At 37.4% G+C, this 23,858-nt stretch overlaps 1 protein-coding gene across 5 annotated transcripts in view; it reads right to left on the bottom strand.

Annotated features, from left to right (window-relative positions):
* The window catches only part of LOC104587195 (uncharacterized), a 54,155-nt gene that overhangs the window by 10,759 nt on the left and 19,538 nt on the right, over positions 1–23,858 (bottom strand). For 4 of the 5 annotated variants that reach the window (XM_010244702.3, XM_010244701.3, XM_088903518.1 and 1 more), the window contains exons 12-21: positions 23,218–23,474; positions 22,996–23,117; positions 22,779–22,821; positions 22,556–22,647; positions 22,387–22,435; positions 18,917–18,987; positions 18,687–18,803; positions 6,871–6,956; positions 6,227–6,272; positions 1,924–1,970 (exon numbers count right to left, since the gene is read on the bottom strand). In XM_010244702.3, the coding sequence (XP_010243004.1) occupies positions 1,924–1,970; positions 6,227–6,272; positions 6,871–6,956; positions 18,687–18,803; positions 18,917–18,987; positions 22,387–22,435; positions 22,556–22,647; positions 22,779–22,821; positions 22,996–23,117; positions 23,218–23,474 (930 nt within the window). Of the gene's footprint in view, positions 1–414; positions 489–1,923; positions 1,971–6,226; positions 6,273–6,870; positions 6,957–18,686; positions 18,804–18,916; positions 18,988–22,386; positions 22,436–22,555; positions 22,648–22,778; positions 22,822–22,995; positions 23,118–23,217; positions 23,475–23,858 lie in introns of all 5 variants that reach the window. The other variant, XM_088903520.1, reaches the window with a different exon arrangement.

Below are 23,858 nucleotides of genomic sequence, written 5' to 3'. Positions count from 1 at the left end.
CCTACTTACAGGATACTATAACTGTACATTGGGAATGTGCAGCTGTAGTGATGTGTGAGTAGGAGATTTGAATCCGAACACGTCTTTGACAGTGAACATTATTACCTCTCCCGTTGGTCGTTCAGTGAAGAATCAAACATCTACATTTTTTAAATTCCTCATAATTTCTCAAAGCTGGTTTCCTTCCTAAATACATTTAGCACTAAGCAGTCATTTGGGACAATGTTGTCCCTTAACAATATTGCCATTGACCACAAAAGTCCCGCATAACTTCCTAATATAGTATAATATGATTATGGCATATATAGATATAGTATTTAAAGATATACTATGTGCAATATTATAAGATAATATTAAATAATTTCTAATAAACCAAATAGATGATATTTAAAATTTAGGAAAATTTGTGGAAACCTCTCTTGAAGTTTCTGATTGTTTCTGAAACCTTCCCTGAAGTTCGATAATTACAATCACCACTCCTGAACTTGCTGACACAGTTGCAAGTAAACCCTTTCTGTTAAAATCCTCTAAGAAGCAGCATGAAAATGTCAAAAATGTCCATGCAGTTAGTACTGAGGCTGATTTCTATAGAAAAAACAATACAAACTTTATAAGCAACAGAAAAAAAAAAATTAAATTGCAAGCTTGCAGCTTTTCCTTTGAGTGATTGATATTAAGGATAAATTTGAAAAATAAATCAATTAAAAAAAAAAAGAGATCGAATCATTGAAAGGCTTTGGCTAGCAATTCATATGAAGAGACAATTTAAAAAATAAACTTTTTGGTCAAAGGCAACTGCCGAGGTATTTTAGACATTTTCATGCCTCCAAGGAGGTCTACTTGCAATTATAACAAAAAGTTCAGAGGAAGTTATTGCAATTACCAAACTTCAAGCTTCAAACTTCAGCGGGAAACTTCATGGAAGGTTTCAACAATTTACCCTAAAATTTAACAAAAATAAGAAGTGATACGAGATAGATCTGGTTGAGCCGTAGCCCGTAGTGATAGTCAAACACGCTGAATAAGCACACAATCAGCATACGACAACTGGCCCACAAGTGACAAGTGTGCTTTCAGTCATCGCATGGGTTGGCTGGGAGCCACACTTGCGGGACGGGTTGGTTGCAACCCAAATCCGACATAAAACATCCAATGGATGAAGAGTCAAATTTGAATCCATAATCTAGGCATATCCAGTTTATGTGATCCTCCGTTTGCAGCCCTACATAAGCCACCTACATTCACGAAGACGATATATATCGATGTTGTTACAGACTTCCAGTATCACTACTTCTGATAGAAACCATAGGGTTTGGGGCTAATCATGGAATTCGACCCGAACCGCTTTAACTGAGGCTACACGTAGATTTGATACAATTTCATCCTTTGATCACGTAGATTCCCATATTATTGTCGTGAATTTTTTTATTTCTGCAGGGAAAATGTCTCAAAATATTCTATGATATTTAAGTTGTGTTTGGTTTGAAAGAAAAGGTTGGGAAAGGTAGGGAAACCTACCTTTTGTTTCAAACAAAACACAGCCTTAAAGGTAAAACTTTACTTCATAGACAGGTCTGCAGATACCTCCTGCCCCCTAAAACAACAGCCCCAATAGACAAAATGTGAAATAATTCAAAAGAATAGTGGATTAGCAACAGACAACAGCTTTAAAAATGAACATATAGAGTATGAGTATCATGGCCTTTTTCACATACTGGAAGCCTGTACATGATGAGTAATATGGCAATAGGGAAGAGTGGACTCAACTGAAACTTTCATCTCATCTTTCTCAAAGAATTTCTTTTGATTCTTACAAATCATGTACAAGCAAACTAGAAAAAATCTGGAACCAGAACTAATTTACAATAAATACCCATCAAAATTTTTTTTTTAAAAAAAAAGGAAGAAAAGAAAACTCCCTACTTGTGAAAGAATAGTCCCTTCTTCCTCCCTTTCCTTTTCTCACCAGCCTGTGACAAGAGCCAACCATAGTAAATAAACTTCTGTAATGAACAAGGTAAAGCTAAAAATTTGGATAGATCCCAAATGATAACAATAAATGATCAAATATAAAACATCTTCCAGATAACTGCACTCCATTTGACAGTGTATAAAAGTCAGATTGTCTATGCTACATCTGTTTCATTGTCAAATGAGTGGAAACAAAGTTACAGCCATGAGAGGCAGAACTATAACTTAATATTTCAGAGTACAAACTTTTCTGCTCCTTTTACAATGAAATAACGGAGCATCATGACAATGAGCAAACACGTATATTATCTGTGGCTGGTTTCACAGTAATGGCAAAAGAAAACAAACTCTGTTCATCTACATGCTACAAACTTCTGAATGAATCCTTCAGAACTGCAGAAATGCAGGGCACTGAATCATTGCAAGAACAGGGCATGTCTGACTGCAAGTTAGCCTTTTTTTTTATCAATGAAAGTTGGCCTTAATTTTGACAAACTCTTACAGATTATGGGGGAATGCAGGAAACACCATCAACAAATTGGTGGAGAAATGGGGACTTACATACCATGAGGAGGTGATGAGGTTGTTTCCCTCATTACTTGCCTTAAAATTTTTTTTCTACTAGGTCTTGACTCTAGTGTGAAACAGATCCTGTGGGGCAGTTCTCTTGCTTATCCTTTCATAAAAGCCATGATAAATCCCCTAGTCCCCTTCTCTTTCCAGTTAATTCCCTTTGAAATGGTCCTATTCAACAAGAAATCGAAGCATTATACTAGAAAGCAACTCCGAAGACAATCAAATACCATCGAGGATGAGGTCCTCTAATGAAAATGGAAAATCTCTCCAACATGTACCATCTTGTTTCAACAATAGTGATAATGCAATCATTCATTCCTCTCTTGTTCTTACAAAACAGATTTTCCCTCTTTTCATAGCTTCTTGGTAATTCCCTAATAGCATTGTCTGTTTTTCAAATATTTGACTTCCTCCCTCCTACATGAGATAAGATAAATGTGGAAATGTACTAAAGCAGCAGTTCTTTGGGGTGCTTGGAATGAAAAGGATGCCAGAATTATCAAGCACAAGGAACAAGATTTACCCAGGACCCTGACTCAATGAAGTATAAGCTAGAGTTTCCACTTCTTTGTACGACCAGAGATATTGTGGAAATTGGGCATGAGTTTTGCCAAAACATGTCAGGATCTACTTCCCCATCTACAAGATGACAAACATCTACACAAAGGTGAAGTTCTCAAAGTGAGCAAGTAATTCTTCCTTGGATGCAGCACCACATAAAATGAGATTTTTTTTTTACTTCCTAGAGCATTTGGAATTGGATCAAAATAATTATACTGAAACGAAAAGAAAATGGCCTATAACTTTCACAGGCCATAACTTTTGACCCAGGCATCAAAACAATATATTTGATATATGAAATCACACGATTTGATGTGGTCTACAAGGATCAAATTGACTATTCACATTTTTCTACAATAAGATATTTTTCTAAAACAACCCAACTCAATTAAGCCTTGTCCCAACCATATGGGGTTAGCCATATGAATCTTTTCTGCCATTCCACTCCATTCAGTGCCATAACCAATGTTAAATTATGGTCCCTTGTATCATTTCCCACTGCTCCAATCCATGTCCTTTTTGGTCTGCCCCTAGTTCTTCTAGACCCTTGTAACAGATCACTTCTCACTACTGTCTACTGTTATAACAAAAAAAGGCCATCCTCTACAACAGTCATTGAAAAATTACACCTCTACCCTAGTTTCCCAAATTTTCCTGTTTTGATTGTTTTTAACCTTTTGTGCAAGACCTACTAAAATCCCTACCAAAATTGGCTGTTCTTATCATTCTCCATTCCGAACTTTCATGCAAAATCTCATAAAAATTCCATTACTTGACCTACTCCCTTGAATTCCGAAATTTCCAAGCCCCAAAAGAACTCTACAGTTTACCAAGTTCATGCCAAGAAGCCCTTCACAACCAACTGCACCCCCCTCTATTAGCGCTAAAGTGTAACCTAAACTTTTACCTAAGCTCAGCACCTTTAGTTTACAAGTCCTCAACCCCCTTCTATTAGCCCAAAAAAGATATCCTAAACTTTTCTCTGAGCCCATTGCAACTTTCTTTTGAAGATAAATAAAGAAGAAATTTTATTGAAATTTTGAAAAAAACAAAAGAAAGGTACAACTTCTAGGCGACAAGGAGTCACCAATCATCAAAAAATAAAAAAAAAATAAAAAATAAAACTGAAAACCAAAAAGGATACAATCAAAACAATGATCTGAACTCTATCAGAATACAAATAGCAACTTAAACATTCAAGATTCTCCATAATTCCACTCCAAAGTCTTCTTTGCTAAGGCCTTTGAACTGATTAATGCCCCTAATTCCTCATTGCTTTTCAATTTCCCTTCAAAAATTCTTTGGTTTCTTTCCTTCCAAACCTCCCAGCACACTGCCAAGGGGATGCAACTCCAAATGCATAACCCAAACTTTTCCCTACACCCACTGCCACCTTCACGAGTTCCTAACCCACAATAAAACAAGTATCATAATCATCAGGTCATATTTTCATACATCTATTGGAATAAGAACACCTGATCCACAAAATTTCCACCCAACCTACACCCAGGTGCATAAACTATCACCTTTGAACTTCCCTAATCCCTATACCATTTTGGAAAAGCATCAATATAATGAAGGAGAAACAGACTACAGAAATAGTTTATTTGTAGATCATGAACTCACCATTTGTGGAGATCTCCATTTGAAGACCAACACCTGTGAGAAACTAAAACGACTAGAAGAAATGATTTAGTTCTGAAAAATATCAAATCTGATTCAGATGCCCCTCAAACATGCACCAAAAGTCTTCTAAAATCAAGCCCGACCCAGTTTTACTGGTATCTCCCTCACTGGCACTGGCTGATCATATGGCCTGCTAATGTCAGCTACCAGCAATGAAGACATCAACAGTCAAAAGAGTATCTGGTCCCAAGGGAGTAAGCCCTGATACCAACTTGTAATATTTAGGCTTAAATCTGTTTGGAAATTGTAAAAGATTAAGAGAGAAAGAACAAAGAAGAACTAAAGAGAGGGAAGAAAAGATGGAAGAATAGGGTGTCTAACATGCTTCACTAATCCTTATTATTGGTATCTATATGATTATGAGATAAATGCCCTTAATTAGGTGCCTCCTTACTAGCTTAACAACAATGACATAAATACCCTTGTTAACAATAAAACAGCTCTCAACAATGAACTCCATCTGTGGGAAGCTAATCCATTTGAAGAACACCTGCGAGATTCTTCAATAAATAAGGCCTCAGGGTTGCTCAGAAGTCATCATTTGGCAAAGGAAAATACTCCCACCCTCCCTCCCTCCCTTGGGGATGGAGGAAATGCCAAAAGCAGCCTCTTCATTCCACTAGGGTTATTTATCAAATTATGGGAAAGGAATATATTAGTCTCATGACTCTCATCTAAGATGAACTAAGAACGACCATGGCAACAATTTTCCCCTTTTTTGCTTAATTCTACCAATCCTAATGATCATCCTCTAATTTAGGTGATTCAGCTACATCTCTCCTTATTTCAGATATAGGCACTATTTTTTCTTGCAATGTACAATAAAGAATTAATGATCACATGTGAAGGAATCATCAGTGCATGAGAGGATCATGGAAAGAGTGTACCTCATTTTTGCTTCTATCAACCCTAACACTTTCAACTATCACTTTCTCTTTATATTTCAGAAGCACACACTTTTTTTTATCAATAAAGAGAAATTTTATTAAATTCAAACTCAGGTATTACAGCAAGGTGGAAAATCTCCACCAAGAAATAGATTTAAAGTTTTGCCCAAAACTTAACAGAAGCAGACAATATTTCTTCTTGTAATGTACCAAAATTTAACGTAATTTCATACGAATGTACAGTCAGAAAACAGTTTTTACTGTGGAACTTTAGAAATTAAGTATTACAGGTAACACATGTCACAATATATCAGAGAAATGTAAATCTCATTTCAAATATTTATGAGCAATAAATATGTGATATATTTTAATACGAGGACATGAAGTGCCTCTTGAAAGGTAGTGGTAACTTGTAAGTGGTAACACAAACTGTTTACTTCTACTGTAGTAGATGAGTATCAACTTTATATGCAAAATAAGTAGCAATGTCAGTAATGCCAAGTGTACATAATGATGAAATTTATGTTTGTAGGTTAAAGCAATACCCTCTTGATGAACAATCTCATGATATACACAATAGTATCTCTTAACCTGCAGATAGGGGGGGGAAGAAAAGTTAAAGAGAGATCATTGTAGAATTCTGAATAGGTTTTGCACTGACAAATGACTACAGAAATAAAATATCCCAAAAAAATGGATACAGATATAGGTACTGAAACATGTCTCCAAGCAGTTACTTAGATAAGTCTATCTTAATGTTGGAGGTGTCAACATAACAAAAGATCTTCACCTATATTACCCATGACAAGTACTCCGCATATACACAATTAGAGCATGCACGCAAAATTTACATTGAAAATTGAAGTACCTGTAACTAGTATCTAGGTATTGTGGACTCCATACAACTAATAATGGCTTAACTTGCCCAAATTTCTGGAACAGAGAACCAATAATTGATGTAGTACATTCTAGGAAACAGTTCTACCTTATGGGACTCATTTTAAGAAAACCTATTGGGATATTAGACAGCTATAGCTACTATGTTTCATCATACTCCTAAATCTCAGCCTCATTTAAGTGGTTCAAAATACGTTAATAGTTTAGACTTGTCCTCCTATCGGTTGTTGGTTATTGTAAGCTGAAGCATTATTGAAAATACTTTAGTGGCATAAAATTCAAGTGAACTTACGAGCTACTATCTTTGGTTTGTAAAAGATGTTCAGTCCCATCAGAAAGTATTGAAAATGCAGTAGGGTGTCCAAGAGGAATTGTAACCTGCAAAAGAAATATATTGGATAAAAAATTTCCCATGCCACTGTTAACAAGAGATACAATCTAGATATTTTATCCCTGCTTGGGAAACCAGATAAATTTAAATGAGTACAACCAATCAAAAGCAAATAATATACCTTCAACATCTATATTGCATTCCCTCAAACATGGAATAATAAGATGAGGACACAGATGGAACCAAATATTTGAAGCCACACCATAGCACATAGAAACTTATTCATGGGGTCAGGAAAGGTAAACCATTGTTTGGTTTGAGGTTCAGAGCTTCAAGTCTGGCAGAAAGAGTCGATCATCAAGAAGCATCATTTAGGTACTCATTTGAGAAAAAGCAGGAAAGATTGTGGTAAATGGGAGTGGGTGGTAACTAGACCTGTTCATGGGCTGGGTAGACCGACGGCCCGGCCCGTTATAAGTTGGGCTTGGTCATAATTTTAGGCCCACGGGCTCAAGCTCGGGCCTAAAGCACCGGACCCGACTTTTTTTTAGGTCGGGCTCGGGCTTTCTCAAAAAAGCCCGGCCCGAGCCAAAGCCCGACATGATACTATATATTAAATAATAAAAAATATATGTGGATTCAATTGGGTGTTAACTAATGTCTATGGACCAAATACTTATAGAGAGAAGTGATATGTGGGAGGAACTGTATGCAATTTGGGGTTTGTGGGAAGGTGCTTGGTGTTTGGGAGGGAACTTCAATGTGATAAGATTTTCCAATGAAACTTCTAATCCCAATCAGTCTATCACCACTAGTATGAGAAAATTTAATGAATTCATAGGCTTGTGTGAATTGAAGGAGATCTCTCTGTTGCAACCCAATTTCACCTGGTCCAATTTTCAAGAAAACCCACTATGCTCAAAGCTGGATAGATTTCTGTTCAATAGAGGATGGGAAAATCATTGGGAAGGTTTGGTTTCCAGGGTGTTGCCTAGAGTCACTTCAGATCACCACCCCATTAGATTAGGAACAGAAATCTTCTTACATGGCCCTGCTCCTTTCAAATTTGAAAACATGTGGTTGACGCATCCGGATTTTATTCAGAAAGTGGAGGATTGGTGGAAGGAGGAACTAAGAGGAATAAGGTGGGAAGGAATCAAATTCCATAAGAAATTGCAAAGATTAAGATCTAAAATAAAGGAGTGGAATAGGGATCATTTTGGAAGGTTAGAAGAAAGGAAACTGACTCTAATTTCCCAGATTGAAGAGTTGGACAATGTGGAAATTGAGAGAAATCTCCGTGCGGAAGAGAAGGATTTAAGATGGAAATCAAAAAAAAGAATTGGAAGAAGTCCTCAAGAGAGAGGAAACATCTTGGAGACAAAAGTCAAGACAAAAATGGATAAAGGAAGGGGATGGGAATACACAATTCTTTCATGCGATCGCCAATGGAAGAAGGCACAAAAACTTTGTGGCTAGGTTGGAAATCAATGGAAGGCTAATCTCAAATCAAGATGAAATTGCCAGAATCTTTGTGGACCACTTTAAATCCCTTTACAGGAGACCTCTGGAGGATAGATTGAGCTTAGAAGGTTTGGAGTGGCCTTTACTAGATGAGGAGGCAACAAATTGGCTTGAAAGAGATTTTGAGGAAGAAGAAATAAGGCAATGTTCTCCATGAATAGGTCTAAAGCACCGGGCCCAGATGGATTCATAATGGCTTTCTATCAGGATTGTTGGGAAGTGCCGAAAGATGATTTACTGAAAGTCTTTAAAGAATTCTCCATGGAGTTAATGCAACTTTCTTGGCCTTGATTCCAAAGAAAGGTGATGCTAACCATCCAAAGGATTTCTGACCCATTAGTCTAGTGATTAGTGTTTACAAGATAATTGCTAAAGTCCTATCATTGAAGATCAAAGTAATTCTCCCTTCCCTCATCAATCGGTATCAAGGAGCTTTTGTTCAAGGGAGACAACTAGTTGATCAAATTCTAATAGCCAATGAATGTGTAGAGGAGATGATGAGATCTAGGAAGGAAGGTTTTGTGTGCAAATTGGACTTAGAAAAGGCCTATGATATGGTAGATTGGGGTTTTTTGAAAGAAGTTCTACATCAACGGGGGTTTGGGGAGAGATGGTGCAATTGGATGCTTGGGTGTGTACGATCTTGTCATTTTTATATCCTTGTTAATGGAGTGGTAAAAGACTTCTTCCCAGCTTGTAGAGGGTTAAAGCAAGGTGATCCCCTATCACCCTTCCTTTTTACTTTAGTGGCAGATGTCTTCAGTAGACTTCTCTCTAAGGCAAACAGAGAAGATGATTTTAGGGGTTGGAGAGTGGGGAGAGACAATATCCCACTTACTCATCTCCAATTTGTAGATGATATCATTATTTTTTGTGAAGGAGGAGATATTAGGAAAGTCGGGAGATTGAAAAATCTAATCAAGAAGTTTGAAAGAGTGTCAAATATGAAAATCAATTTGGACAAGAGTTGCATAGTAGGGATTAATATGGAGGGGATGGTCCTACATAGGATAGCAGATTGCTTAGAATGTCATATCACCTTGTGGCCTCTGACCTACCTAGGGCTTCCCCTAGGTGCAAACCCAAAGGAAAGTAGGTTTTGGAACCCAGTTATAGAAAGATGTAAAAAGAGATTGGTAGCTTGGAAGAGAAGTTACATCTCTTTGGGAGGTAGGATCACGCTATTAAAATCAACTCTGGCTAACCTACCCATCTACTTTCTCTCTGTCTTTAGGATTCCACCAAGAAAAGAAAAGAAATTAGAAAAAATTATGAGGGATTTCCTTTGGGAGCTGGGAGAGACTAGAAAGGACCACTTAATAAAATGGAAGGTTGTGTGTAAAAGAAAGGAAGAAGGTGGTTTAGGTCTAGGGAATGTAAGGAAGAAGAATACAAATCTGTTGGGGAAATGGTTATGGAGATGGCCTCTTGAGAGAGAAAATTTGTGGGTTGAAGTAGTGGCAAGTATACATGGTAGATTGGAGAATGGCCGGGACGCTAGTGTATCGCGTAGGGCTACCTTGGCAGCACCTTGGAAAGCAATTCATAGCCTCCTCCCTCAGTTTCTCAAGTACATCATGTATGATGTTGGCTCAGGGAATTTAATTCGTTTCTGGGAAGACATTTGGTTTGGTAACCGGCCTTTAAAGGAGGTTTTTCCTTCTTTGTATTATATTTCGTTGTATAAAAATAAGGTCATTTCAAATTTTTCGGTTCTTCCTTCTTTGCCTTTTGAGTCTTAATTGGGATCTCGGATTCCGTAGGGGTTTAAGGGATGAGGAAGCAACTTGTTTGTCAGAGCTTCTCCCTCTCCTTGATAGTGTTTGCTTAGAGCTTTCTTGTCTAGATAGAAGAATTTGGTTCCCAAGCTCTAAAGGTTCCTTTTCTTGTGCCTCATTTTTTAAAGCTCTTTGTCAGTCCTCTTCCTCTCTGTCCTTTCCTTGGAAAGAAGTGTGGTTTCCGTTGATTCCCCCTAAAATTCAGGCCTTCTGTTGGGAAGTGGCTCTTGGGAAAATTAACACTAGATTATTTGCAAAAGAAGAGGCCTTTTTGTGTATTTCCCCGAATTGGTGCACTCTATGCAAATCTGATGGTGAATCTTATTACCATTTACTAATTTCCTGTTCATTTGCTACAGATATACGGGTTTGGTTTTTCTCTTTGTTTGGGTGCAGGTGGAATATGCCAACGGAGATAAAAATGTTGTTTGACCCATCTACCTTTGTGTTACCAAAGAAGAGGGAAGAGTAATGTGGAGGTACACTAGAGTAGCAGTGTTGTGGACCTTGTGGGAAAAGAGAAATGCCAGAATCTTCCAAGAGAAAGAAAGGAGCAAATGACAAATTGTGAAGTGTGTAATGACTAGGGTTATACACTGGCTACAAACGGTGGAACTATTCAAAATTTTCACATTTGATGATATGTGGAGGAATTGGCCTTTAGCGGCTTCTAGCTCAATGCAAAAAGTTAAGGCAAGGTTGGCTTGGGCTCCTCCCATTGAAGGATTTCTGAAATTAAACTTCGATGGGAGTAGTCAAGGAAACCCAGGCCCAGCTGGAATAGGAGGGGTCATCAGAGACAAGGAAGGAAACTTAAGAGCACTCTTCTCAGAACCAGTGGAGAATGGAGACTCCTTAAAGGCAGAATTGTACGCAGCCCTACAAGGTGTACAGATTGCAAGAGAGTTAGGATTGGAAAATTTGGTGATAGAAGGGGACTCCAAGGTGGTGGTGGGTTGGCTAGAAAACCCAGATTCAGTGATCTGGGCTTACATAAATGAATTGAAGAAATTCAAATGGTTAACTCAGCAGATGGAGGTAACTATACAGTGGGTGGGGAGGGAGGCAAATGCTTTTGCTGATTCTCTAGCTAAACAAGGGGTAACTAGGGAACAGTTGTACTGGGCCCAATTGTAACTTTGTTTCTGTATCAATGAGTGAGGTTGCACCTCGCGCCTCATATTGGGATTCTTGTAACGAGCTATTTAGCATTTGCTTCTAATGAAATCAATTGAATTTTATCTATCAAAATATATATATATACAATATTTTTTCTTTGTTCTTCTCTTTTTCTCAAGTAATAGTGAGATGTTTATTATTTTTGAGTTTTGAAGGTTTTTAATATAAATAAAACACCTTTTTATTGAATGAAAAAAGAAAAAAAATCTGTTTTCAAATTTCTGGCCGGGATCGGGCTCGGGCCTGAATGTATTCTGTTGATAAATAGACAAAGCCCAGCACGGCCAGGCCCATGAACAGGTCTAGTCTCTAGTGGTAACAAAGTTCGTTCAAGAAAACAACTTGAATATTCTGGATCTCAAACAGGAAAATTTTCTTTCAGTGGATGGGTTGAATCAACAGAACAAAGTGTCTAAGATTCTGATTACATGATTACATCATCCGAACTGGAGGCTTCAATGGTAAATTTTGGCCAAGAAAAAAGATATACTTTTACAGACTCGGAAGAGGTGGAGCAGCGTTGCATTCACTTAGGATGCAGCAGAAAGATAAGGTCTGTGCCTCCCCGTTCTCAGGTCAAGAACAAGACAGTGATGAGCGACAAAGTTTCTGGAAGTGAAATTAGGTCGGAGAGAGGAAACAGAGCTCAGCATTAGTTAGTTGGTGACCTCAGATCCAGGGTTTGACAGCTCTGTGGGGAATATTAGGAGTGTGCAAGACAGCAAGGATAGGGGGGAAGTGGTAATTTTTTCAGAGGTGATAGTGAGGAAATTGGGAAAAGAGCAGTGTTTTAAAAGTGCAAGGGGCATTTTGTGCCCAAGGGACAAGGAGAGGAGCACACTTTTTCAAAGCAAGGCACAAAAATGCCAAAAAAAAAGTCAAACAATGCAAAAAAAAATACAATATTAAAAATATAAACTTAAATTTTAAAATAAATGTTTAAAAAACTATTATCTCAAATTAAAATACATAAATATTACATGTAAAACATATTCAAAATGAAAATTTAAAAATAAAATGAAACAAAACATATTCAAGCATGTAAAACTTTCAATCTCTAGACGTTCTCCCAATTGCATTATTTCAAACTAATGTGATGTTAAACATTATGCATTTTTTTTATAAATAAATTCATTTCCATTAAAATAACGATTGGATACAAGAAAATCCCTTTAAAGGCACGAGGTGCCGCCTCTCCTAACAGCAAATACAAGAACTATAACAGAAATTACATGAGTGTTGATGTTAAAACAAGAGTTACAGTTGTGCCCAGAACAATGTTTCCCTATTTACCCCTTGTTTGGCCAAGGCATCTGCAAATGCATTAGCTGATCTCCCAACCCACTGTACTGCTATAGACATATTTCTTGTCAGCCATTTGAATTTCTTTAACTCATTTTTGTAACCCCACGTGACGTCCTCCGGATTATTTACCCAGTCCACCATTGTCTTAGAATCCCCTTCAATCAGAAGCTGCTCCACGCCCACTTCTTTGGCAAGAAGTATTCCTTGTATTGCAGCAGACAGTTCTGCCCGGATAGAGTTCCCAACACCTAAAGGGCCAGAGTAGAGTAAGATAACCTCTCCAGCCTCATTCCTCAGTACACCTCCCATCCCAGAGGGACCCGGGTTACCCTGGCTAGTCAAAACCCTTACCTTGTAGGAGGAGCAGCTTGCTACCAATTTCCAATCCTTCCAACAATCAGTAAAGGAGAAATTGTTAAATAATTATAAAGTCTTTAACCAATGTATTGACCTGGACAAAATGCAGTCCTTCAAGGCTTGACTGCTTCTCCCTTTTTCTTGGAAGATCCTGGCATTCCTTTCTTCCCATACTGTCCATAACAAAGCTGCTCGCGTGCATCTCCACATTTTCCTTCCTCTTTTATGGGGCCAAGAGAAAAAATAAGGGTTAAAGATTGTGCTTACTTCTGTTGGCATATCCCAACTATACCCAAACAAAGATAGAAGCCAAGTCTAGAGCTTTGCAGATACACTACAAGATAAAAATAGATGATTACAATCCTCACCATGAGATCTGCAAAGAATGCACCAGTTTGGTGAAATACAAAGGTTGGGTCTTCTCTTTTGTAGGTTATCCATCGTGTTAACTTTACCATGCCACACTTCCCAACACAAAGCCATAACCTTGGGGGGGACCGGTCTACACCAGACTTCTTTGGAAGGGAAACTTTGTTGAGAAGAGGTTTGGCAGAGGAACTTGAAAAAGGAGCCACAAGAAAAAGACCCATCGGGGTGAATGGTCCAAATTCTTTTATCAAATTTCGAGGGATCCAGCCAAACCTTATCAAGAAGACACAGAAGAGTAGACAAGCACTCAATTTCCTCATCCCTTAACCCTCTACGGAAACCAAAATCCCAAGACAATGCTAACAAATTTAAAATCGACGAAAGGAATTTTGAAATCACCTCTTTTTTATACAAAGAAACAGAGTACAAAGAAGGAAAAAGGTCTTTTAGAGGGAGATCTCCAACCCAAATGTCCTCCCAAAACCGAATAGAATTACTAGAACAAGAATCATACCTGACACAACTGAGAAACTGCGGAAGAATTTTGTGAATTGCTTTCCATGGTGTGGCTAGGTTAGCCCTCCTTGATGTACCAGCATCCCAACCACTCTCTGAAACTCCATGAATACTCTTCACTACTTCGTGCCAGAGTCTATGTCGCTCCAAAGGCCACCTCCACAGCCACTTCCCTAACAAAGCTGAATTCTTTTTAAGCACTATCTCGAGCCCTAATCCTCCTTCCTCTTTGCTTCTACCCACAACCCCCCAATTAATTAAATGATCTTTTTTACCTTCTCCCGGTTCCCAAAGAAAATTTCTCATCAATTTTTCCAATTTCTTTGCTTCCCTAGACGGAATCCTAAAGACAGAGAGGTAATAGGTAGGTAGATTCATGAGGGTAGCTTTTATCAAAGTGATCCTTCCACCCAAAGAGAGAGAATTTTTCTTCCACACTACTAATTTCTTTTCGAACTTCTCCAAGACTAGGGTCCAGAACCTACTCTCCCTAGGGTTTGCTCCTAACAGAAGCCCTAAGTAGGACAAAGGCCAAGAAGAAATGGAACACTCAAGACACTCTGCAATCGCCTCAACCTCCTCAAAGTCTAGATTTACTCCGGCTATGGAGCTCTTTCCTAGATTGATTTTCAGATTGGAAACTCCTTCAAAAAATCTCTAATCAATTCTTTCAGGTTTTCCACCTTCTCATCGAGGCCTCCCTCACAAAAGATCATCAAGTCATCTCAAACTAAAGGTGAGTTACTGGAATTCTGATTGTGCCTACTCTCCATCCCCTTATCACATCTCCCCTATCAGCCCTAGTGATAATTCGACTTAACACATCAGATACCAGAGGTGAAAGTGGGTCCCCTTGTCTAATACCCCTACTAGCTGGAAAAAAATCTCTCACCACCCCGTTTACTAGGATAGAATAATGACAAGAGCAGACACAACCTCTAGTAGAAATTGCCAGTCCACCAAGTCATAGGCTTTCTCAAGAACAAACTTACAAACAAATCTCTGCTTGGACCACTTCATCTCTTCCACACATTCATTAGCAATCAGGATCTGATCAATTATCTGACGCCCTTGGATAAAAGCGCCTTGAGCCTGATTAATAATGGAAGGAAGGACTTCTTTAATCCTCAAAGACAGGACCTTGGCCAGGATTTTATAGATACTAGTCGCCAAACTAATTAACCTAAAATCTTTAGGATGGATAGCACCGGCTTTCTTTGGAACAAGGGCCAAGAATGTAGCATTAATGCTTCAACTAACTATATGCTTCTCTGCAAATTCATTAAAAACCTCACAAAGATCAACTTTTATCACCTCCCAACAATCTTGGTAAACAACCATTGTAAAACCATCTGGGCCTGGAGCTTTGGATCTATCCATCAAAAACATTGCCTTCCTAATCTCTTCTTCATCAAAACATCTTTTCAACCATCTAACCTGATCTTCCTCCAACCTTTGCCAATCTACCCCTTGTAATTCCATCCTCTCTTCCAAGCGTCTTTTATAAATCGATTTGAAATGATCCACAAACTTTCTGGCAATATCATCCACAAACTTTCTCCCCCTCTACCTCTAACTTAGACACAAAGTTCTTTCTCCTCCTCCCATTTGCTACATCATGAAAAAACTTAGTGTTTCCATCACCTTTCTTAATTCATCTATGCCTCGATTTCTGCCTCCAGCTTATTTCTTCCCTCATTAGGACCTCTTCTAGGTCCTTCTTCAACAGACCCCTCAGATCTCTCTCCCCCTCCTCCATTCTAGATTGGGCCTCTCTTTCATCCAACTCTTCTATCCCAGAGATTAGATTCACTTTTTGCTCCTCAAGTCTTCCAAAGTGTTCCTTGTTCCAATCCTTTATTTTGGCTCTCAACCTCTATAGTTTCTTGTGACATCTTACCCTTTTCCAACTTATCCCCCCCTCAATTCCTCATTCCACCAAAGCTTTACTTTATTTACAAAGTCCGAGTGGGTTAGCCACATATTTTCAAACCTAAAAGGTCTAGGTCCACTGATAAAGTCTTCCACACCTATTCTTATAGGACAATGATCCAAGGTTACCCTAGGCAAGGCTCTAGACACCAAGTCTCCCCAATAGTTCTCCCAATCAACATTAAAGATAAATATATCCAATTTCGACCACAAGGGAGTTTCCTGTAAATTAGACCAAGTAAATCGAGCTTGTAGTAACGGGATCTCCTTTAACTCACAATCAGCAATAAAGCTATTAAACTTTCTCATGCTAGTTGTGATGGTATGTTGGGAATTATTAGTTTCTTCAAAAAATCTTAACACATTGAAATCCCCTCCCAGGCACCAAGGGCCTTCCCACAAACCCTAAATTGCATACAATTCCTCCCACGTCATTCCTTTCTCTATAATTATTGGGACCATAAGACATCAGTTAAGACCCAAGCGAAGTCAACCTCTACATTCTTAAATTTGATGGAAATTGAGAACCTCCCTATTAACTCCTCCACTACCTCTACTACATCATCTTTCCAAAGAGTGACAATCCCCCTTGAGGCTCCCCAAGATGGGGCTGAAGTCCATCCTACTCCTCTTTAGTCACATGTTCGGTTAAGTGGTCATGTGACCTTCCTTTGGTCACGTGTTGATTTAAGTGGTCATGTGACCTAAGTTTCTTAGAAGTGGGCTTAACAATGGGCCCAGCTGAAATAAGTTCTCCTCTCTCCCTTGGCCCAGGAGAGGTAATAAGGTCCACTGGCTTAGTGCTCTTGCCCGACCCCACCTGAAGACTAGGCCCACCATCTCGACCCACCCCCAGTTCACCCATCTTATTTCTTGACCTAAGTTGATTTATGCATTCTTGATTCTACGAGCCACCTTTGTACCGAGCCCCTTGAGGCAAGGCCAAGCAAGTCCATGTTAGGGTCTTAAATGCCTAACCCCTACCAAAAAAAAAAGTTTACAATTTTAGTTTTATCTTTTAAAAATAACTTTTATTAGGATGAACGAATGAACAACATTAGCAAATAGGGGGTTCTCAAAGCTTGGGTGAGCAAGCGAAGAGGAAGGCTAGGCAAGACAGGACAAGTCCAAATCCAAAGCCAATGACTCCGAAAAAAAGTTGAAGGGCACTAACAATGGGCAATTAAGGTTTTTTCCAGGTTGAAAGATGGTCTCGTTAGTGCAGGTCCAAGTAGTAAGTTCAAGATGATGTCTAAAAGGAAGAGAATGTAAGACAAGGCTTGCTTGAATAGAGCAGAAATTGGACAGACTCCTTCAGCCCACACTCAAGAATGTTGTAAGATGTGATCTAGTTCTGAAGCTCATATTGAAGAAACTGTGGAAAGAGAGAAGGATTTGTTGTGGACGGAGGATGAATTAGAAGAAGAGATTGAAGATGGGGAAGAGGAAGAAGAAAAGGTGATTATTGATTGAGTTAGAAAAAATAGGAAAAAAAAGATAGAACCGGAAAAGATATTGGAAACTTAAGTTCAATTCTGCAAGTTGCTGGGATTATCTGTTTTAGAAGGGGAATATTTTACAAGAAAAAATGACTCAGGAATTAGAACTGAAGTATCTGTGAGTGAAGAAAGTCCTATTTCGAAGTGTTGATTTGTTGAGGGTTTTGTAAGGGTTGTATTTGGTTGGGGTTGGGAGTAATTTTTGGGTCCTAGAGGGGAATGGGTAATGAAAGAAAGTTTTGTATTTGATCCTAAGGGTTTTTTATTGTTGTGGGTGATATCTTGTCACCGCCTTTGTACCTGTTTCTTATTTTAATTTTTATTTTTTATTTATTACAAAAAATATATTTCATGGCCTACTAAGATGTTACTGCAATTACCAAAAACTGGCATACCAAGTACAGAAGTATCTGTGAGTGAAGAAAGTCCTATTTCGAAGTGTTGATTTGTTGAGGGTTTTGTAAGGGTTGTATTTGGTTGGGGTTGGGAATAATTTTTGGGTCCTAGAGGGGAATGGGTTATGAAAGAAAGTTTTGTGTTTGATCCTAAGGGTTTTTTATTGTTGTGGGTGATATCTTGTCACCACCTTTGTACCTGTTTCTTATTTTAATTTTTATTTTTTATTTATTACAAAAAATATATTTCATGGCCTACTAAGATGTTACTGCAATTACCAAAAACTGGCATACCAAGTACACAACTCTTGTACTAAACATAAAAGAGAGCCAGGTAATAAACGATGTCCGGTGCAACTCTTTCTTCTTGATGCTGTAAATAAATATATTAAAAGAAAAAACAAAGATCAGTAAAATCTTCACTGCAAAAAGAGAACCTACATGCTTCGACAAGACAATCAGTTTTGTCTTTGCTACTCCTACAAGTATGCTATGGGTTGAGGGCTTTGGCAATAATCTGCCACTCTGTCAGCACTGAGATACCCCTGAACTCCCTTGTAAACACCCAATATGCCATTTGAAGAGTAGTGATATCAACCACTATTAAGGAGTTTTTTTCTTTATTTTTTTTCATAGTTCATTTTGTTCTTAAGAAGTTAAGCTCTCATTTACAATAACTTTTTTAATGGTTGAAGTAGATCTATTTTGTGATTAAGGTAGAACATAAATGCCTTTCAGGGAAGACATTGTCCTCCCATCTTGTACTCCTTGTAACACATTTCTATATTGAAATATAGAAAAATGTTTCCTGTCACTTATTCATTCAAAAGAAATGATCAATAATACATCAAAAAAAAAGAAATGATTAATAAGAAAAAAGTTTGTACAGCTCTCAACGAGTAGAAAAAAGCAAGGAACCATACAACTGTGCTTGGTAGAAACTTTTCGGTGAAAACACCACGAGGCCCATTGCACTTCATACTGAAACCTTCCTTCTTAAGGGTCAAAATGGCAGGCTCCCAGATATCAAGATATCCAGCCTGTTCATTACAACAGGAAAAAAAGTCAGCACACTTGACTATAAGATTCTCCAGAGCAGTGACTATAGCAACGATATGAGAAGATTTTCAGGTGTTTTCTGCAGCAATCATACCGATAAGGAAACTTCATATGAAGCATGCCCACTATAAAGGGCACTTTCCACCTGTTCTTTCATCTCAGGATCTGCAAATGAAAGAATAGTAAAAAAAATACAATTATTACAAGCAGTTCACAACATGGCCTATCCTAAAACACAAAATTGACAACCTCAGCTAAAACTCTTATCATAATATCCTCGTAGTACACAGTGAATTTTGTTTTCTTAACTATGGTTATTGTCCTTCACATTAAACATTTATGAGAAGGAAAAAGGTCAAAGTGTGGAAGCTATCATTGGAAATAGTATTATCGTTCCTCCAGCACAGCATCACTGCCAGAAATAGTAATAATACTACCACATTCTAAAACCTTAGCACAATATCAGTGCCTTCATTAGAAATGAACAAATTTATTAAGGCATTTTCACTTTTGAAGTTGCCCAAAACCCAAGGATTGAAATATCGATACAATACATCCGATACAGGGTGTATCGTATCGGTATCATAATTTACAAATACAGGATACACTACGAACAAGGGTGTATCCATTGAGTCATGCATATTGAGATGATACAGGTGCGTATTGCATTGTATCGGTTCGTTACAAGCTGATACATATCGATACATCTATACATGCCACATCTCTCTACTAAAAAACACACCTATTGTGATTTGAACCCAAGTCAATTTTATCCCCAAGCCTTAAATGTGACATTAAACCACTAGACCACCTTGCTTCTTGTGACAATAAATGAAATATAAGTACTTTTATTAGCATTGTGTCCACATGCAATCTAAACAAATACATATATTTATATTTAAAATCGAGAACATAATATTAAATTGAATCTATCAAATCCACTAATCTACATTTATATCAAAAAAAATGATTTTTATTTCAGAAAATTATAGAAATAAAATATTAATAATGGAATAAAACTTTTAGTAATTTAAATTATGAATTTGCATATGATATCTTATCAATTTTAACAACTTTGATTACATATTTATTCTTTACAAAAATAACAATATTGTTCACCAAAGATTTGAGAATTTAATATTTGTTTGGTTTCTTTAATGTTAAAAAGTAAAAACAGTAAAATAAAAAATAATTGATATAATAGTTGCTTATATTTTTTTGCCTTGGACTTAAATAGAAAATAACAAAATAATAGCTTTGTGCATGTATTAATTTGTAAAAATCTATATAATATGTCTTGGACTCTTGATTGATGCATTATCAATAAATTTTTTTTTGGAAAAGGTACAGTAATTTATTCAGCCCATAAAAGAGATACAACAAGACCCAGACCACTAAGACTGCCTGGGCACAAGTCAAATTGCAAGCTCATCCATGATTTAGAACAAAACAAAAGAGATGCATTCTGGTTTTTAAATTCCTCATTCACCGACACCCAAGAACATAACTTGTCCACAGCACTCTGCACTACTTCATCCGGGCTTTTAAATTTACCACAGAAGATTCTGTTATTTCTTTCAGTCCAAATGGACCATAACACAGCTTCCAGAATGGTACTCCAAACAATCTTTCCTTTCTTACTGAGACCCTCAATTCTCCAACACATCGGCAGCTCCTTCACAGATTTTGGCATAGTCCAGCTAATCTCCAAAACCTTAAAGAAATTATATGACATCATTGCATAGCGCTATATTAATTGTAATATATATCATTAATATATACATTTTCGATGTATTTATACATTATTTATCACTATTTTGACCTTAAATTTAGTGTTATTAATGTAATTTATGGAATTTGTATGTATTTCCCTAGCATATCCAAGCATTTCCATATTTTTCATTTGTATCCATGTGTTTCCAAAGTGTATCTGTATCCATATTCGAGTTGTCTGATACAATACACAATATCGATACTTTAATCCTTGCCAAAACCCCATAAATCCCAATTTTCATTTTAAACTACATCACAAAATTAAAACGAAGATGGGTTGGTTATACAATAAGGATAATGAGTAGATTCAAGGAAATGACTGGCACAAAGAGGCCCTTATCAACCACCCCAAGTACAAGTCTTCCTAGGATATAAACTCCATCTTTTTTTATAAAGCCCAGGATATGAACTCTATCCTAGACAGTGTTGTACACTTGTACCTAATTTTAATATAAAAAATAGGAAGGAGACTAACCCAATTGCTCTTATGAAGGCTACACCTGCTTTTAATTATCAAATAATAACTACTCCAAAAATTTGAAGGAAGTTCTATTTTCCACCCCAGCATCCAAATGTTCTAACAATGGATGTACTTGCTTTTAGTTACAAGGTACCATAGCTCTGCTGCTCACTTGGAAATTTCCAAAGCCCCTTTCCCAGCAATGACATATCCCACTCCCCTCATATACCTCTTGTATACTTGTTACCTCAAAAAAAAAAAAAAAAAAAAAAAGATCATGGAATCAACAAGTAAATTTTAATTTGCCCCACTTTATATGTATCTTTGTTTTACATAGTCAATACAATATTAGGAAGAAAAAAATGCATTAAGTTTAAACAGGTAAACTCCAACCCCCCCCCCCAAATTTCACATGTTAAACTACATGCCTACAATTACCCCCATTGTTTGGCACATATGGCAGGGTTTTGTTCTCAAACTCTGTAGACCAAAAGAAACTTGCCAAACAAAATTGTCACACTGCCAAAAAAAAAGAAGCAAACATCAACAAACAAAGTTCGGGAGTGGAAAAGGCCCTATTATGTTGATGGACAAAATAAAGAAGAGAATGACAAATTTCTGGCATAAGCACAATTCAGGTATTTAAAAATTTATAATATATCACGTGATGCTCACAGCAGTATTTTCCATCCATCTTACTAACAGAAGCCTAATGGAAGTGGTAATTTAAGTGACATAAGAAAGTTTGGGGGGTATCAGAAACTTTACATGAATCTCACACCTCTCGATGCACGTTATCCATCTAAAATTTTTCATCAGAATATTGTTACTGGTCTGCATGGTAACATTACATGCATACATTTTAACTTAGAATACCATGCAAAAATGAAATATGAAACCATTTAAAATGAAACTACAAGATTGAAGATGAGACATTCAAGGCTTGTGAACATCCTGACAACTAGAACTTTTGCTATTTTTATGTCCTTTCATTATTGCATATGATAGACGGATAGTTAAAGTAACATATTGATTTGAAGTTTTGCTAATGTCTCCATTATTTCCTAACATGTTACCGAAAACAACAGTATTTTCACAATTTCCCATGATATCAAACAAAAATCAAATGTGTAGACCAATATTCCTTACATATTTCCCCAGGGAACATGGACCCCTCCAAACATGGAATGGCATCTAAAATTGACTGCAATTACAGCATTCACTCAATGGATAAATAGAGTACTCCTTTTAAAGTCATTGTTTGAAACTAATAGCAAATAATAAGCAAGTTCATTACAAAACCCATATAAACAACATATTGGTCAGCTTACCACCAGTGATCTTTCTTTGTTCATTTGCAAAGACCTTTACAATTTCACCCTGGATAGAAAGAAAATTACTTAAAACAAAGTTGAACACTGGTATGCATATAAATACACATCCAGGAACAAGTATACATGTATGTCTTGAATCAATGGCAACCTTAAATGAAAGAACTACCTTGCGCTTTCTGTCATCCAGAGGTTGGACTTCAATAGCAAGATAGCAATCAATGTCATCAGCAGTAACCAAGTAGTTAGGTTTCTTTGCCCCTGTACCAGAAAGCCTTCTGAGATGAAACTTCGTTATAAGAGCAAAAGGAAATCCCCTCCCAAAAGAAAAACCAGACAAGAAGCTAAGTAAAAGGATGACATTAATTAATTAAAAGACAGAGAAGGATTACCCTCAATGTAGTTTACAGAACCATCTTCCAAATGGCGTATCCACTGGTGGAGCAAAAACAAGGAAAGAGTTTAAAGTCTATAGCACATCAATAGGAATAACAGTATAGCAAGCACCTTAAAGTATACCAATTGTGTTCCATTAAATAAAGATCCAATTGCCGGACTTAAAGAATAATACATACACAGAAAAACAGCAAAGTTACAAAACAGAAGTACCTCAAAATTACAACTGGTCGTTCCATTAATGGAGTAGCCACATGCCTGAAGTTCATGGCCTGGAAAAGCCTCACCTGAGATCTGGAGGCCCTCTATAGCTGGTAAAGGATCATCTTCTGCAGCTGCAATGTGCAAGATGGTTAATGTGTGGCAGATGTGGCAGATACCAAACAGCATAGCTTCCAATAAAATTCAAATTGAATTTTGAACTAAAATTGCTACCTTCAGAAAATGAGGAAGATGGTTCCTCAAGTACTGGTGGTAAATAGGGAGAAAAAGAGGAGCCGGGATCGTCAAGTGCAGGGGAATTTCCAGAAAACCAATGGGCTGAAGTTTCTCTATCATTTTGGTGTCCAACCATATCTGAATCATCCATGTCATTGCCACTCGCAACATGGTTGGTCCCTTCACCAAAACGTGTGCTTTGAGAATCACTGTGAGCAACAGGATGCAGAGATGCATCTTGTGCTGAAGAATTCCTGGAGTTGCAGTAGAAGCTTCTTAGTCTGGCAACACAGTTTATATGACTAGTGCAATAATCATACTATAGTGTTTTTTACAAGTATGGCCATACTATAGTGATGGTGCAAGTATATTTGAGATAGAATCTAATTGAAGCTACCACCAGTCCAAACAGTATAGAAACCTATGTTTCCATGAAAGAGATACAGATTGGTAACAGTAAAATATATATAAAAGGGCAGCCCAGTGATTGAAGCTCCCACCAATAGGGGGTCTGGGGAGGGATAGATTACGTAGTCTTAGCCTGCACATTTAAAGAGGCTGTTTTCAAGATTTGAACCCTGGTCGCCCAGGTCAAAGTGAAATATATATATAACAAATAACATATTAAAAATATTATA

This window comes from Nelumbo nucifera, chromosome 4 (genome assembly GCF_055504915.1).
Source record: "Nelumbo nucifera cultivar China Antique chromosome 4, China Antique-T2T, whole genome shotgun sequence".
NCBI classification, from domain to species: Eukaryota; Viridiplantae; Streptophyta; class Magnoliopsida; order Proteales; family Nelumbonaceae; genus Nelumbo; species Nelumbo nucifera.
Note: the sequence above shows the minus strand (reverse complement) of the source record. Positions and strands in the feature narration are given on the sequence as shown.